Genomic DNA, 15,576 nt, shown 5'->3' with positions numbered 1-15,576 from the left:
TAGATACCCTTTTTGGATGTATAAATGTCTTCTAAACCTAACAAGTATTGGCAAGGGTGTAGCTCTCATAAAGTGCTGGTGGAAGAGTAAATCAGTATGACTACAGGGAGCACTTTGTTAGTTCCTAAGACAAGCTGAAAATACAACCCCACAACTAGACATCTGTCTTGGAAAAGTCCTTGCATTTGCGCACAAGGAATCAGGGACTATGCTGTTCACAGTATTATTCCTGATTATACCAAAAAATGCCTATGGTAAGGAATTAGATCACAATGGAATATTATGCAACAGTTAAGATGAACGAGCAATGCATGACCAACATGGACCTAATCTCAAGAGCATAGTGTGTGAAAAAGTAAGTTGCACAAAATATGCACAGAATGACACTATTCTGTTTAATATTTTTTCTAAAAAATACTCTATTAGTGTATGGCTAGATATATAATCAAAGAATAAAAATATGTTTGGAATAACATATGCCAACTTTAGAAGATTAATACATCAACATTAGGTATCTAGTTACTTCAGGGAGAGGAAGTGAAAAGGAATTGAGATGGTAGGTTCCTTTTGTCACATTTATTTCTTTAAGAAAAAAAGATCTAAAACAGGTTTTGTATAATCTTCATATTGTCAAAAGCTGGGCAAAATATCATTTAATTCTGCCTTCATGAAAGAGCATAACTTAAAAGGTATGTTAAAAAGTGTAAGTAAAAGGTACTTCACTGAAAACTAGTAACTTAGAAATAAGGGAAATCCAGAGGAGAAAATCACCATACAAATGAATATTTATCCTCAGGAATGAGAAGCTTGACAAGGCTGGGAGCCAACATATCTGAAGAAACAGGTGAGCTCTAAGGCAGGGAGTTATCAGGCTGGAGTGAGGGGATGCAGTTCGAAGCCCTATTAAAATATTACTTTCCCACCTTGACATCTTAGTGTGTTTGAGGGTCCAGATTGTGGTTCTTAAATGGAGGAGGAAACCTCCTTTTTAATGCAAATTAAAATTATTCTAAAATGTGACTATTATAAAAACACGACTAATGAAGAAGGATTTTAAACCCACTTTGTCCTCTTAAAGGCAGAACAGTTATTTACATCATTCCTCTGCCTCTTTTCCATGATACAGACCCATTTTACAGGGTGTACAATTGTGTCTCGTGATTTCTTAACAGTAAAATGTGTTGTCCCGCAGTTGCCAGGGTCTCTGCAGCCATTCTCCCAGGGGGATATTCCGTGCACTCCCAGTGTCACCCAGGGCATGGGTTTTCCATTCTTGGGTGCCCCCGGCTTAGCTCCGTCCACAGCACCAGCAGTCTCACCAACTCGAGTGCAGCTGTATGAAGCTGTTTTCCTGATTTTGTGGGTTTAAAAATGGAGGTTTGGTGGTTTTGATGACTAGTTTGGACCCATGAAAAAACCAAAAGGAGGGATCCCTGGGTGGCGCAGCGGTTTGGCGCCTGCCTTTGGCCCAGGGCGCGATCCTGGAGACCCGGGATCGAATCCCACGTCGGGCTCCCGGTGCATGGAGCCTGCTTCTCCCTCTGCCTGTGTCTCTGCCTCTCTCTCTCTCTCTCTCTCTCTGACTATCATAAATAAATTAAAAAAAAAAAAAAAAGAAAAAAAAGAAAAAACCAAAAGGAGATGAGCCGGCAATGCAAAAGAGAAAGGAAGAAGTGTAAGAGTGAGAGCTGGTGCTCTAAGTTTGAAATAAAACCTCATTTTATGAGATAAGTCAGGAAAGTGTCCAGAAGTAAGGAAGGCCCGAGGTACCGCGGTCCCTTTCAGGACCATCTTCTCCCACCCTAGGGTGTTCGGTTCCAACAAGATTGCCCTGGAGGTATCTGCCTCTAGGGGCAAAGGGGGAGGGAACTAAAATGAATAGCCACAGTTGCAAATGTCTAACTCCCCCACCCCATTTCTGCCCAAGGCAGAAGAGTAAAACCCCTATTTTTCCTTTTTTTTTTTTTTTTAAGATTTTATTTATTTATTCATGAGACACAGAAAGAGGGAGGCAGAGACATAGGCAGAGGGAGAGGCAGGCTCCATGCAAGGAACCCGATGTGGGACCCGATCCCTCGCCTTCAGGATCATTCCCTGAGCCAAAGACAGATAGATGCTCAATTGCTGAGCCACCCAGGAGTCCCAACCCCTAGTTTTCCTAATTTGCATGGATATTTACCAAATTACAGTTAGAGCCTAAGGTCAAGTTTACCAGAGCCAGTGGACCACACACCGCTCCAGCCTCCTACCTCTTCTTGCCCCTAGTGGGCCAAACTAAGCAGGAGTGACCTGGTCCTCCCCGATTGCCATGAAAAACAAAAAGGAAGCATGTTTGTAGAGGTCCTTCTGTAATGCTTACAAGGTTGAGGGCGCCACATTCTTTGTGAAAAAGAAAACGATAAATGGTGGTGGCCAATATTCAGAAACAGAGTTTCTCAAACCAAAGTACAAACTAAGGTGCTGCCTTTTCTCCCACTAGAAGCAGAGGGTTCTAACAAGCAACTTGAAATTCTTGACAGTGACAATACTAATGAGATGCATTAGTTGCAAAGATGAATTTGTTTTAAACTCAGGGCGATCCAGGGATCCCTGGGTGGCGCAGCGGTTTGGCGCCTGCCTTTGGCCCAGGGCGCGATCCTGGAGACCTGGGATCGAATCCCACGTTGGGCTCCCGGTGCATGGAGCCTGCTTCTCCCTCTGCCTGTGTCTCTGCCTCTCTCTCTCTCTGTGTGACTGTCATAAATAAAAAAAATATTAAAAAAATAAACTCAGGGCGATCCAAAGCAAAAATCTAAATTGAAGCTGGGTTCCAGCCTTTTTTTTCAAATCTGATATTCACAATATAGGTAAAAGAAATATGCAGAACAAAGCTTTTCAAATCTGAAATCTACAACACACAAAAGAGGAAATGTGTAAAATATAAGGTTTGGGGCAGGGGTTTCCAGCATTCTTGTTGAGTTGGTCTTACTAGGGGACAGGTGGTCATAGAACTATGAAGAGCTTCTTCTGTTAAGAGGGACTGAGATTACCTGTCTTGTTAGATTCTTCACCTCCAAAATTTCATTTCTATGTTTAGTGAAAAATATTATACTCCAACCAATAATTTGAGTATTGAAACATATCCAATAGACTAAAAATGTTAGTGATATTCTTCGCCTGTAGATAATTACTTAGTTTGCATTCACTTCAGACACTTGTGCCAGTGGAGGTATAAAATATCCCCTTGGTGTGCCTGGCTCATCACCTTCCCTTCCCTCTCCGCATAAATGAAGTTCCCAGAGATTTAACAGCAGAGGACACTGAATGGGAAAGTGAAATTCAACTTCTGAAAGAATCTTTCCCACTTGGGCAGTAAATTAAGATTCAGATAAAAAATATGTTCTAAAATGACTCTCATGAATTAAGTGTTAATACACTTAGGTTAAAGAAGTTAAAGCAGAGTCATTACATGAAGACTGAATCAAATGGTAGACTGAGCATAAATGCTTGACACTCTTTCCCAACAAAATATATATACACATATAAAAACAGTCATAAATAGTTGTATGAGATATATATATATCGATAAACATTGGAAAATGAGTAAAGGAAGGCCACTATGAATCAGAAATTATGAAGCATCTCTGAAGGGCAGACACAATGGAATGAGAAGGCAAACTCGGATGGAACAGGTGGTGGCTGCCAAGGTGGGAGTGGCTGGGTGTTGAGCCCACAGGCAGCCGAGGCCATTGGAGTACCAAAACAGCAGACTGCAGCGCTGGAGTTCAAGAAAATGAGTTGACTAGAAGAAATGAAAGAGGATTAAAGATAATTAACATACTTGAGGGATAGAGAGCCTAATGCATTCATGACCAAGGAGTAGACTATTAGGAAAGAAGGACCAATGACCAATTTTAGAGATGAACAATATATTGTGAAATTAAAGAAACATCAACAATCAATTTAATGAGCCTAAGGACCAAAGTGAAACATTCACCCCGTTGGGCGGGCTGAGACAGGGGCACCCACCACGGCGGACATCTCAAATTGGGTCAAATGGCTGATCTTCCCGCCAAGGCAGCCATGAGCACCGCGTCATCTCCAGTAAATGGAAGCCTAGACAGGAAACCCAAACTTTCCATCCAGGACTTTCCAGCCAGGGACCACCCCCCATCGTCTGTGCTATCCCCACCCCCAGCCAGTCACCTAGGGACACGGTGTTCCCTTGCCAGTTTGGCAAGGGACCCACCCGGATCCGGACCGGAACCAATAAGGCTTAAGAACCCCACACTCCCCAACCCCGGCGCGACTTCCCCGACTCGGGCCGCCTCTCCGAGTCTCGGAACCTCGCAGGGAGCGCTCCCCATTAAAAGCACTCTCGAACCTACTGCCTGGCTCTGCCGTTTTTGTTTTTGTTTTTGTTTTTATTTTTGCTTTGTTTTGTTCTGTTGCTTTCTTTTTTTATTTCTCCGCCATTCATTTGGAAAAAGCCTAACACACCCAAAGGTTTCAAACCCAAAGTTTTACAACCATTCCATCAAATGTTCATATAATTCCCAGGTGGTATAAACTCTTCTTAGAACAAGGTGAGAAGTGTGTCAATTCATTTTCCAAGAGCAGAATAACCTTTACACACACACAAGTGTACACGCATAGAGAGCACATCAAAAAGTGAGAGAAAAAACTATAGAGCAAATCTCTTATAAACCAAAGGGTTAAAAGCAAAGTATTAGCCAGCTGAACATTAAGGAGGGCATGTGATGTAATGAGCACTGGGTATTATATAAGACTGATGAATCACTGAATTCTACCTCAGAAAATAATAATATGCTATATGTTAATTGAATTCATTTTTTTAAGATTTTATTTATTTATTCATTAGAGACAGAGACATAGACAGAAGAAGAAGCAGGCTCCATGCAGGGAGCCCAACGTGGGACTCAATCCCAGGACCCTGGGATCATGACCTGAGCCGAAGGCAGATGCTTAGCTGCTGAGCCACCCAGGCATCCCTGTTAATTGAATTTAAATTAAAAAAAAAAAAAATGAGCAGTGCTTGGGTGGCTCAGTCAATTAAGCATCTGTCTTTGGCTCAAGTCATGATCTCTGGGTCCTGGGATTGAGCCCTGCATCAAGCTTCCCACTCAGCAGGGAGTCTGCTTTCTCTCTCTCTCCCTCTGCCTCTCCTCACCACTCATTCTCTCTCTCTCTCTCTCTCAAAAAAATAAATATCTTTTAAAAATTGCAAAAACAAAACCAAAACAATAAAACCCCAAAGTATTAGCCAGCAGAAACCATCAATATATTAAAAGCAAAATATATCATGACCCAATTGGGATCTCCCACCTCCAACCCAATATTGAGAACATCCCCAGAATGACTGAATGAGTTGATTCAACAAAAACTAGATCTACCATATCAATCCACTTCAGAATGTTAGCAGATTAAAGAAAGTATCATCTCAGTAAATGCAGAAAATGCAACTGAAAAATTAAACATTTGTTCTTAATAAAAACAATTTGAAAGCTAGGAATAGGAATAAAAGTTCTTAACTCATTAAAAAGTGTCAACCAGAAACAGCGCAAATATGGTTAACATATGGAAAGTGTTCCTCATTCAAGTAGGAACAAGACACACTAATCACCATTCCTGATTAACACTGGGCTAGAAGAACCACGTAAGTAAGAAAATAATAAGAGATAATAGTATTGAAAGGCAAGAGACAATCCTGACATTATGTGTAGATGATATTTGGAATACCTAGAATATGTGAGAATCAGCTGTCAAAATCCTAGAACTATAAAGATAATAGTAACAACAACACAATAATAACAGCTAACACACACAGCCCTTATTTTTGTGCCAGGCACTATTGTAAATCCTTTATACTAACATGACTAATCAGAAAATGTCATAGTTTCAGCAATGTAACAGATAGGATCACCTAAAGGTCTTTGGAAATAAGAAATGTTCTATGATGTAAAACCAGAGCTCTTTGCAAAGTGAACTGCCAGAGCCCACAACTGAAAAAGAAACTGAAAAACAGGGCACCTAGGTGGCTCAGTGATTGAGTCTCAGGGCATGATCCAGACCGAGTCTGGTATCAGGTTTCCAATGGGGAGCCTGCTTCTCCCTCTGCCTGTGTCTCTGCCTCTCTCACTGTGTCTCTCTCATGAATACATAAATAAAATCTTGAAAAAAAGAAACTGAAAAACATAGAGTAGTACATGTTTACCATAAAGTGCTGCTTCTGAAATCTAGAAGTTTGGATTTAACACCAAAGCATGGATGAGAGACCAGGAGGCAGAACAGGACCCCTATATATAGCTCCGATTCTCAGAGAAACAAAGGCTTCTCCTGGGATAGAGAAGCTTTTCTGTTTGAATCCAGATTCTTTTTTTTTTAAGATTTTATTTATTTATTCATGATAGTCACACACACACACAGAGAGAGAGAGAGAGAGAGAGAGAGAGAGAGGCAGAGACACAGGCAGAGGGAGAAGCAGGCTCCATGCAGGGAGCCCGACATGGGATTTGATCCCGGGTCCCCAGGATCGTGCCCTGGGCCAAAGACAGGCACTAAACCACTGCGCCACCCAGGGATCCCTGAGTCCAGATTCTTAGTGGGGAATTTTTTTCCTTCATACCTCACCCCTACACCTGCCCACTGAGAATTTATAACTATATGCTCATATGGGGTTCAAATTTACACTACCATGTGATCCAGGAAACTGCAAACCAAGAAAATAACACAAAAATTGGTCCCAGGCTGGTAGTATCAGAGGACATCAGCAAATGCGAAGCCACACTGGTGAGGCATGGCTTACACCCACAGATAAGTCAGTCCCTCTGAGGATGACTCACATCCAACACTGCAAGCACACACAAAACAACCCACTATGGGGGAGAGCTAACAGACATAACACGGAACAGGATGAACACCAAGAACCCCAGCCATCACAGTAATGAGATGGAGATTCTAAAACAATGGTTTAAAATTACTAGCTGGAAGAGAAAAATTCAAAGAGAAAAGTATTGTGGAACAAAATCAGGAAGTTTTGGGGGTGGGGAGCAACTTTAGAAATCAAAATTATAGTTTTAAAACTAAAAATAGGGGATCCCTGGGTGGCGCAGCGGTTTAGCGCTTGCCTTTGGCCCAGGGCGCGATCCTGGAGACCCGGGATCGAATCCCACGTCAGGCTCCCTGCATGGAGCCTGCTTCTCCCTCTGCCTGTGTCTCTGCCTCTCTCTCTCTCTCTCTCTCTCTCCCCCCGTGTGTGACTATCAAAAATAAATAAAAATTAAAAAAAAAAACTAAAAATACAGTTACAAAATTAAAAAACTAAAAATGCAATGGATGAATTAAATAGAAAATTAGAAAGAAAGAGTCCCAGAAGGATGGGAATAGAGAAAACTGGGGAGATGCACATGTAAGGAAATAATCCTACAGTTTTCCAGAATTACTGAAAGATACAAATCCTCAAATTCAGGAAGCATGAGATTCATGTATGATCAAAATAAATCCACACACATCAAAGCGAAATGCAGAATATCAATGACAAAGAGGTGATATCCACAAAGGAACAATTTGGAAAACTTAAACAAAATGCACAATTTTTCAGAAAAATGCAACTTATTGAACACCTGGAAACATTTTAAGTACACAATTCAGTGGCCTTTAGTACATTCACAATGTTGTGCAACCACCAACTCTATTTAGTTCCAAAACATTTTAATCACCCAAAAAGAGATCTGTGTACATATTAAGTGGTCACTCCACATCACTCCCTTACTCCCAGCCTCTGGTAACTTCCAATCTACATCTTTCTCTATCGACTTCTGGTCTATTCTGGACATTTTATATACATAGGATCATACAATTATATTTAGTCTTTTGTGTCTGCTTCTGTCACTTACTATGATATTTTTGAGGTTTCAGCCATGTTGTAATGTGTATCATGCCTTTATCCTTTTTCATGGCTGAACAATGTTCCATGGTATGGGTATACTACATTTTATTTATCTATTCATCCATTCTTCTTTACTGTTTTCTTTTGCATTGAATGAATATTTTGTGAAGTAGTATTTTAAGTTAATTCATGATTTTTTCACTATCTTTTTAGTTATTTTTTTCGAGGTTGCTTTCAGATTTAGCATATACCTCTTATCAGGATCTGTTATAGTTTTTTTCTAGCTTAATTCCAATAATATATAGAAACATTACTCCTATATTGCCTTCTCCTTTTTTTGCAGCATTATGGTTATACACATCTATTACTGTTGCAAACCCAACATTACAATGTTGTAACTATTATTTTGTCACCTGTCATCATTTCATTAGCCTGTTACAGCTTTGCTCCCCTCACCTCCTTTGCAGTTATTGGCAACTGTAGTTACAGATATACTACATTTCTGTATGTTATATGCTCAACAATACACTATACACATATTATTTTTTACAGTTGCTTTTTTAATCAGTTTAGAGGAAAAATATGCATTTACAATGTATTTTATAATAACATGATTACTTTTACTGAAACTGTTTATGTAGATATGCGTTACTATCTGAATCCCTTGCTTTCAGCCTGAAGAACTTCCATTAGTATTTTTTGTTAGGGCTGCTAGGAAAAACCATTCTCCATTTTTATCTGGAAAGGCCTGTATTTCATTTTTGAATATTTTTATTGGATATAGGATTCTTGATTGATAGGTTTTTTCTCTTTGAGCACCTTGAGAGTTGTCCCTGCATTCTAACCTCTATTGTTTCTTCTGAGAAGTTGTTAATCTTACTGAAGTTCCCTTGTAAATAATGCATCATCTTTCACTTGCTATTTTCAAGGTGTTCCCTTTGTCTTTGATTTCAGAATGTTTACTATGATGTGTCTGTGAGTCCCTTTGTGCTTATCCTGCTTGGAGTTCCTTGAGCTTCATGGAGATTTCTCAAAAAACTTGGGAAGTTTTCAGCCATTATTTGTTTATTTTTCTTCTTTCTTTCCCCTCTCCTTCTGGCACTCTCATGCATACATTGGTGCACCTAATGGGGTATTGTTCTTCTGAGGCTTTGTACATTTTTCATTTTCTTCCCTGTTCTTTGGATAGCATCATGATCTCTACCAATCTATCAGCAAGTTGGCTGAATCTTTCTCCTCACAGTTCGAATTTCCTCCTGAGCCCATCTAGTGAATTTTTAATTTGTTGTACTTTTTAATTCCATGAACTTAGTTTCTGCAACTTGGAGCTGGAGGGAATGAAAAAGGCTAGCAGCATGCCCCTCTCAGTGAGATATTGTATCCCTTGGGGACTGCTGGAGGGAACCTAACCCTTCAGGCTAAACCCACCTGGAATACAGTATCTGTCATCACAACTGAAGTGGGAGAAGGCAGGGAAAGAATGGATTATGGCTAAAGAATCAGATTCTTGCTGTTCCTAACACAGTTTAGTAGCTTTTCTTGACTGTCTCTTCATTTGCAGTATGTCCTTAGGATTATTTCCAGAAACACTAAAGGATTTGGGGGGAGGCGGGTGTCTTTTAATATTTTGCCCAGTTATTTGCCATTCTGCTTTCTGAATGGCAAGTCTATGTAGTTCCTCACACCGCCATTATGGAAGTGGAAGTCTAAAAGACATTTGATTGTGTACTTTATGACACTAAGATATCTAAAGGAGAAAACTACACAATTAAATCAGTGGTGAGGAAAAAGCATTTAATAAAATTCAACACTGGATTTAGGACTGGAAAGGGCATTTCCTTAACCTGATAAAGACCATCTGCTACAAAATAACAGCAACTGCATAGTTAATGGTAAAACTTTATAAGTTTATCTTTCACATAAGAAATAAGACAAAGAGGCCAACTGTTGCTATTTACATTCATTACCATATTGGAGGTATATAAAGTATGTAAGTATTGGAATAGAAGAAACGCAATTGTCATTATTTGCAGCTGACATGAATGTTACATGCAGGACAATTTTATAGACTATTAGGATTAGCAAAATAATTTAGCAAGATTGCTAGATACACACCAATATGTAAAATCAACAGTATTCTTATGAACTAGAAAATGTCTTTTAAATGTCATTTAGTATAGCAATCAAAACTGTAGGATAATTAGACATAAATGTAAGATGTGCATGACCTTATTATAAGGGGAAGATATAGTGGAATTATGTCTTCATAATAGATATGTATTAAAAATGCCCTACCCATAGATGAGAAACTCAAGATCATAAACAATCCTCCCCAAATAATCTGTATAATTACAATTGTGAAAACAAGAATCTAAATGTGACGTGATCCCAAAAATTTACATGGAACCAGGAACTAAGGCATTTTTGGAAGATGAGGGGAATCATTCCACCATATGTGATAGCCAATTATAAAGCTACAATGATTAAAACTGGGTCATTGGCAAAGTTAGATAACAGAATCAATTTAACAGAATATAGAGCCCAGAAATACTCCCATAATTACGTGAAAGTTGGATATAATCATAGAAATACCTTCACAAATCAGGAGGGAAAAATGGGATATATTTTTTTAAAAAGGTGTTAGGAAAAATAACTTTCCATATGGAATTTACAAGTGAATTTATGAGAATGTAATCATGACCTTGGGTTAGGAAAGGGACTTTTAAATAGGGAAACAAAACATGGAAAAGACAGAGTTCAACTATACTTGATTTAAAACTTCTATATGATAAATGACATCATATGCAAAGTAGATACATGAATGTTCTATTTCCCCACATTCTTATGTAAGAAAGATTCCCCCAACCAAAACTAAAAATCTATAAAATACCTGGGAATAAGCTTAATATGAAATGTGGCAAGACCTTTATGAAGAGTCATTAAAATTTTATCAAAGAATATAAAATTCTTTAGTAAAATGAGACCTATCATGATCCTAATGGGAAAAATTGTATTAATTTGAATAAGTATATTATCCTCAAATCAATGAATAAACTGATGCAATCCTAATCAAAAGAGCAACACAATCTTAGTAACATAACAAACTGATTCTAAGATTCACCTGGAACAAGAAATACACAAGACAATGGGGGCAGAGGCAGGAAGGACTAGGAATCTGACTGTAGATAGCAAAACAGTACAAAGTCAAATGTCAGTGAAGAGTATGGTTGGGAGAATAGACATCTGGATCCATTGTCCAGGAAGAGACAACTTAGCATACGATAGACTTGACATTTCAGACGGAGAGAAGAATGAACAGAGAAAAGAACAAAGAATGAAAAGCTTCAATAATAATTGGGGTGATTGCCTTTTCATTTTGTTTGGGGGGAGGGACCCTCAAATATTTATAAGCAATTATAAAACTAGACAAATGTGATGTGCACAGGCAACACTCAAAAAGATCTACAAATGGCCCCAAAACATGCAAATGTTTGGTTTTATAAGTAATCAGGGAAACTGAAGTTCAAACAAGGTATTTTTCAATTACAAGATTGGTTAAAAACAAAACAAAAACAAAGATCTCTCGAGATTGATGGTTGGCAAGACTGTGGAGAATGGGTCTTCTTATGGAATGTAAGTGGAAGGAAGCAGTTTCATTACATCCATTAAAATTAAAAATCTGTCACTTTTTCACTATGTGGAATTTAAGAAACAAAACAGATGAACATAGAAGAAGGGAAGGTAAAATAAGATGAAAACAGAGAGGGAGGCAAACCATAAGAGACTCAACTATAGGAAACAAACTGAGGAGGTGGGTGGGGGGATGGGGTAACTGGGTGGTGGGCATTAAGGAGGGCACTTAAAGTAACATGCGCTGGGTGTTGTATACAACTGATGAATCACTGAATTCTACCTCTGAAACCACTAATACAGTATATGTTAATTAAATTAAAATTATAAAACCTTTTTAAAAAAATTTAAAATATCTGTATCATTTTTAATCCAGCAGCTCCATGAAGGTAAAGATATAATTGCAGGGATGAAAAGATGTCTTGCATAGAACATTAATTGAAAAGCTAGCTGCAAAACAGTAAGGATGATACAAATCCCATCTACATTAAATCACATACATAAAGCAAAGCTAGTTCAGTAATAAAAGAGACTCAAAAAGACAGTGGTTTAAGCAAGTCAGGAATTTATTTTGGTCTTAAATAACAGGTAGAAGGAAAGCAGTTCAAGGCTGGCAGGCCAGCTTCTCCAGGCTCAACACACCACCTCTGTAGCTTCCATATGTAGCTTAAGCTCCCCCTGGAATCTCACCCAAAAAGGAGCATACCCCACTCCCTTATTTAAGGGCCCATTCTGGAAGTTCCACGTACATCCCACTGCCTAGTCACGGGGCCACAATTAACTCTAAGGGAGGCAGGGAAGCGGAGTCTTCAGCTGAGCAGCCATGCATCCAGGTAAAACTCCAGAACCTTGTTAGTGAAGGAAGGAGGTGTATTTGCAAATACATGGCAAACAGCCTGAAAGAACACACACTGAATAAAATCCTTATCTCTGGAATGGGAGCAGGAACAGTGAGGAGACAAAGTACTGCCTGAAATTTTTAAAACAGTGGTAGTATATTCATGTATGAACTAAGGAAGTCTTAAAATTTCACAAAATTTAAAATCCTTTACTGTAGCTTGGTACCAATATAACACGCTAACTACATTAAATCTATCTACATTGTACAAAGCATTTAAAGTTCCAGAAAGTGGATTCTATCTAATGAATAAGTTACTCTCTATTGTTAAAACCATATTCCTCTAAGCCTATCTACCTTGGAGGCATGATGACAATCTTGATACGTGTCCACACTGAGACACAGGCAGGGCAGCAACCTGCCCAAGGTCTCAGCACGTTGGTGGCAGAGCAGAGACACAAACTAAGGTGAGGACCACCCTGCTTTTACTGCATCATAGCTTTTGATGGTATTTTCTATTGGATGAGAAGGCTACAACTTCTCTCACTCAGTACAGTTCAGATTTCAGAAAGAAAGATAATGAACTGCATTCAATCTGAGAATAGGGGGAAAGCAATTTTCTTACAGGCTAATGATCACAAAAATAAAAATAAAAAAAGAATTTCCCAGAAACAAAACAGTCATGAGTTTTGACTCCCTTCTGAGCCAAATTCTCAAGTTTAGGATTTATTGAGCTGTTTAAAAATCCCTTCTATGACTTCTAGATAATGACAGCAAACAATAATAGAATCTTCTTCCTCTAATATATCACTCTAAATACAGAATAAAATGAGTAAGCCAGAATTCAAAAAAAAGCAGCAGAAAATCCTGGTGAGAATCATGACTCTATGACACATCCTGCCTACAGGGAGGGCTCTTTGGCCCAAGCTATTTAACAAAATCTCAAAATGGAGAGATAAAACATAAATCCTCCAACCAGAGCGGCATGGTCCCCAGCAGAGGCTTTTCCCAATCCCCAAACCCAAATCCCTTCTCTCTGGGTCACAGGGAAGAGTATACAAATATGGACAGAGCTGCTCATCTGCAACATAAGTAAACGGCTTGGGAGGAAGGTAAGCATGATACAGAAAAAGCAGAGTGGAAAAACAGCATGCCAAAGAGAACCCAAGGAACAAACTGCACTGTAACATCTCTAGAAAAAATTTAAACAATGTAATGAATTTAAGAAAACAAGACTTCAGAGCTGATAAAACAATGAGAAGGAAACAAGAAAATCAAGGCTAAGGGAACAAAGTAAGGATCAAAACAATACCATCACAAAACTATAAATACATAAGCAATAGCCAGAAAACAGCTGAAAACCAAACCTCTAGAACAGGAGAGCCACAGTGAATGCAAAGGACAACTGGAAAGAAGATAATACATAAGGAGAACAACAGTGCCCAATACAAAGTAATCAGCATCCGTAGAAAAGCAAACAATAAATAAAATTTAAAACACTTCAAGTCATCTCCCTGCGGGTAAGCAGAGAGCACGGGCCCCAACAGCGGTCACTACAAGGCAACCATGGCATGTTGGCTGTGGTCTAGAGTAACACTGTGTGCATATGTATGTTGGCTGTTTTATTTGCTTTTTTGTTTTGAGGGTTTTTTTCGCTGTTTTATTTGTACTTGCTTTTGGTTCTGCTTAAGTTTTTGTGTAGTTTTTTCAAGATAATAAATTTTATTTTCCTAAAACCAACAGTCCCTGTAGCAGGGGAAAAGATGCCCTTTGCTTAAAGGAAAGCCATTATAAGCTGAGTACACTAAACCTTCTCCAAGTATAGGTCTCCTCACTTATTACCACGCTATTTCATGCTTTACTAATGAAAATATGTGCCGATTTATCAGTACCTTAAAAGGAAGACCGTTTAAAGGCAATTAATATATTTAAAAGACAAGTCTGATTTTTTATGGGTAGCAAATGATAAATTTAAACGTTTAAAAGCTATGCACCAAAAATAAGTATCTGTTATCAGATACTGGTGAACTAATTTATTGAATAGGTCTGACTTAACATAAGACATGTTTTTAGCACCAATAAAAAGAATTCTTGAGATGTCTGGCCTACAAACATCTAAATGAACAGCAATGTGCTCCCTGATGGCATCTTTTGGATAAAGGAACAAATGCAATCCAAGGATTAACTGTTAGGTCCCTGATTTATAATGCATTTAATTCATGGTGTCAAAATAAAAATATCAACCCAAGTATTTTTAAAACTTTTAAGTTTTGGAGATGAATTTCTTCTTCCTTAAAGTTTTAAATTATGAGGTAGATATCATTCAAAGTAAACATCAAATGACGCCAACTTGTTGACGAACATGATAATTAATCATAGGATTAATAATCAGAAATTTCCATTAGGAAACTGAGAATTTAAAAAATAATGTTGGTCAGCAGTATTCTGGCTTAAGTTTCCAAATTCCTTCGCCACTAGAAGTTCTATGAAAAGTACATAGATTTCTCAACAGTTGTCGAAAGACACAAGACTGTGAGGCTGACAGCTTCGATTCAAACTCCTGTAGTATCTCCTGAGTGCTTGCCTGGCCATCCACACGGGCCTGAAAAGCAATGAAGTTTCTCATTTCCACCAGCAGGTCATCGTGTTCCGTGGTGGGGGGTGGTGGAGCAGGAGCCTCTTGGTGTGCATTTTCACTTTCCAGCCGCTGTGGCAGAATCAGGTGGTTCCTAGCTCTCATTTTAGCCAACAGTGAAGATGAAGGGAGAGCCCCAGGTGAAGACTCTGCATCTTCCACTTTTCCACTGAAGTGCTCAGAAGCATTATCCTTTCCATCTTTTCTTGGGACACCATCCTGGAGAAAGAAAACCACTGCAGTGACACACCAGCTTCTAGTTCATGCTCTCACTATTTTCCCAAAGGCCCTGAGGAGCCATAAACACTCGAGCCCATGGCAATGAGGCTGCCAGGAAGGAAGGAGATGCCGTGGAACAGAAAGAGACAGGGAGCAAGTCAAGCACTGAAATCTACCCACCATTAAAGAACATTTCTTTAAAAACCCAAATCCCCCAAACTACACTCTTCCCTGCATCATCATTCTGTGTGGTGAGAGGTGGGGGGCAGGGTAGGGCACTGAGCCTCCCTTTGGTGGGAAAGCCAGTTCCAGGAGGCACGGGTTCTGCAGGCTTTTCCTGTCCTTCCCCCCACCCCAGGACACCCT

At 39.1% G+C, this 15,576-nt stretch overlaps 1 protein-coding gene across 1 annotated transcript in view; it reads right to left on the bottom strand.

The window, feature by feature from the left end:
• Positions 1-12,066: 12,066 nt before the first annotated feature.
• Positions 12,067-15,576, bottom strand: part of ERCC6 (ERCC excision repair 6, chromatin remodeling factor) — a 73,860-nt gene continuing 70,350 nt past the window's right edge. Inside the window, exon 21 of the mRNA XM_077878600.1 lies at positions 12,067-15,210. Coding sequence (XP_077734726.1) covers positions 14,791-15,210 — 420 coding nt within the window. The 3' untranslated portion in view covers positions 12,067-14,790. The remainder of the gene's footprint in view (positions 15,211-15,576) is intronic.

Source organism: Canis aureus, chromosome 29, assembly GCF_053574225.1.
Source record: "Canis aureus isolate CA01 chromosome 29, VMU_Caureus_v.1.0, whole genome shotgun sequence".
Taxonomy (NCBI): Eukaryota; Metazoa; Chordata; class Mammalia; order Carnivora; family Canidae; genus Canis; species Canis aureus.
Note: the sequence above shows the minus strand (reverse complement) of the source record. Positions and strands in the feature narration are given on the sequence as shown.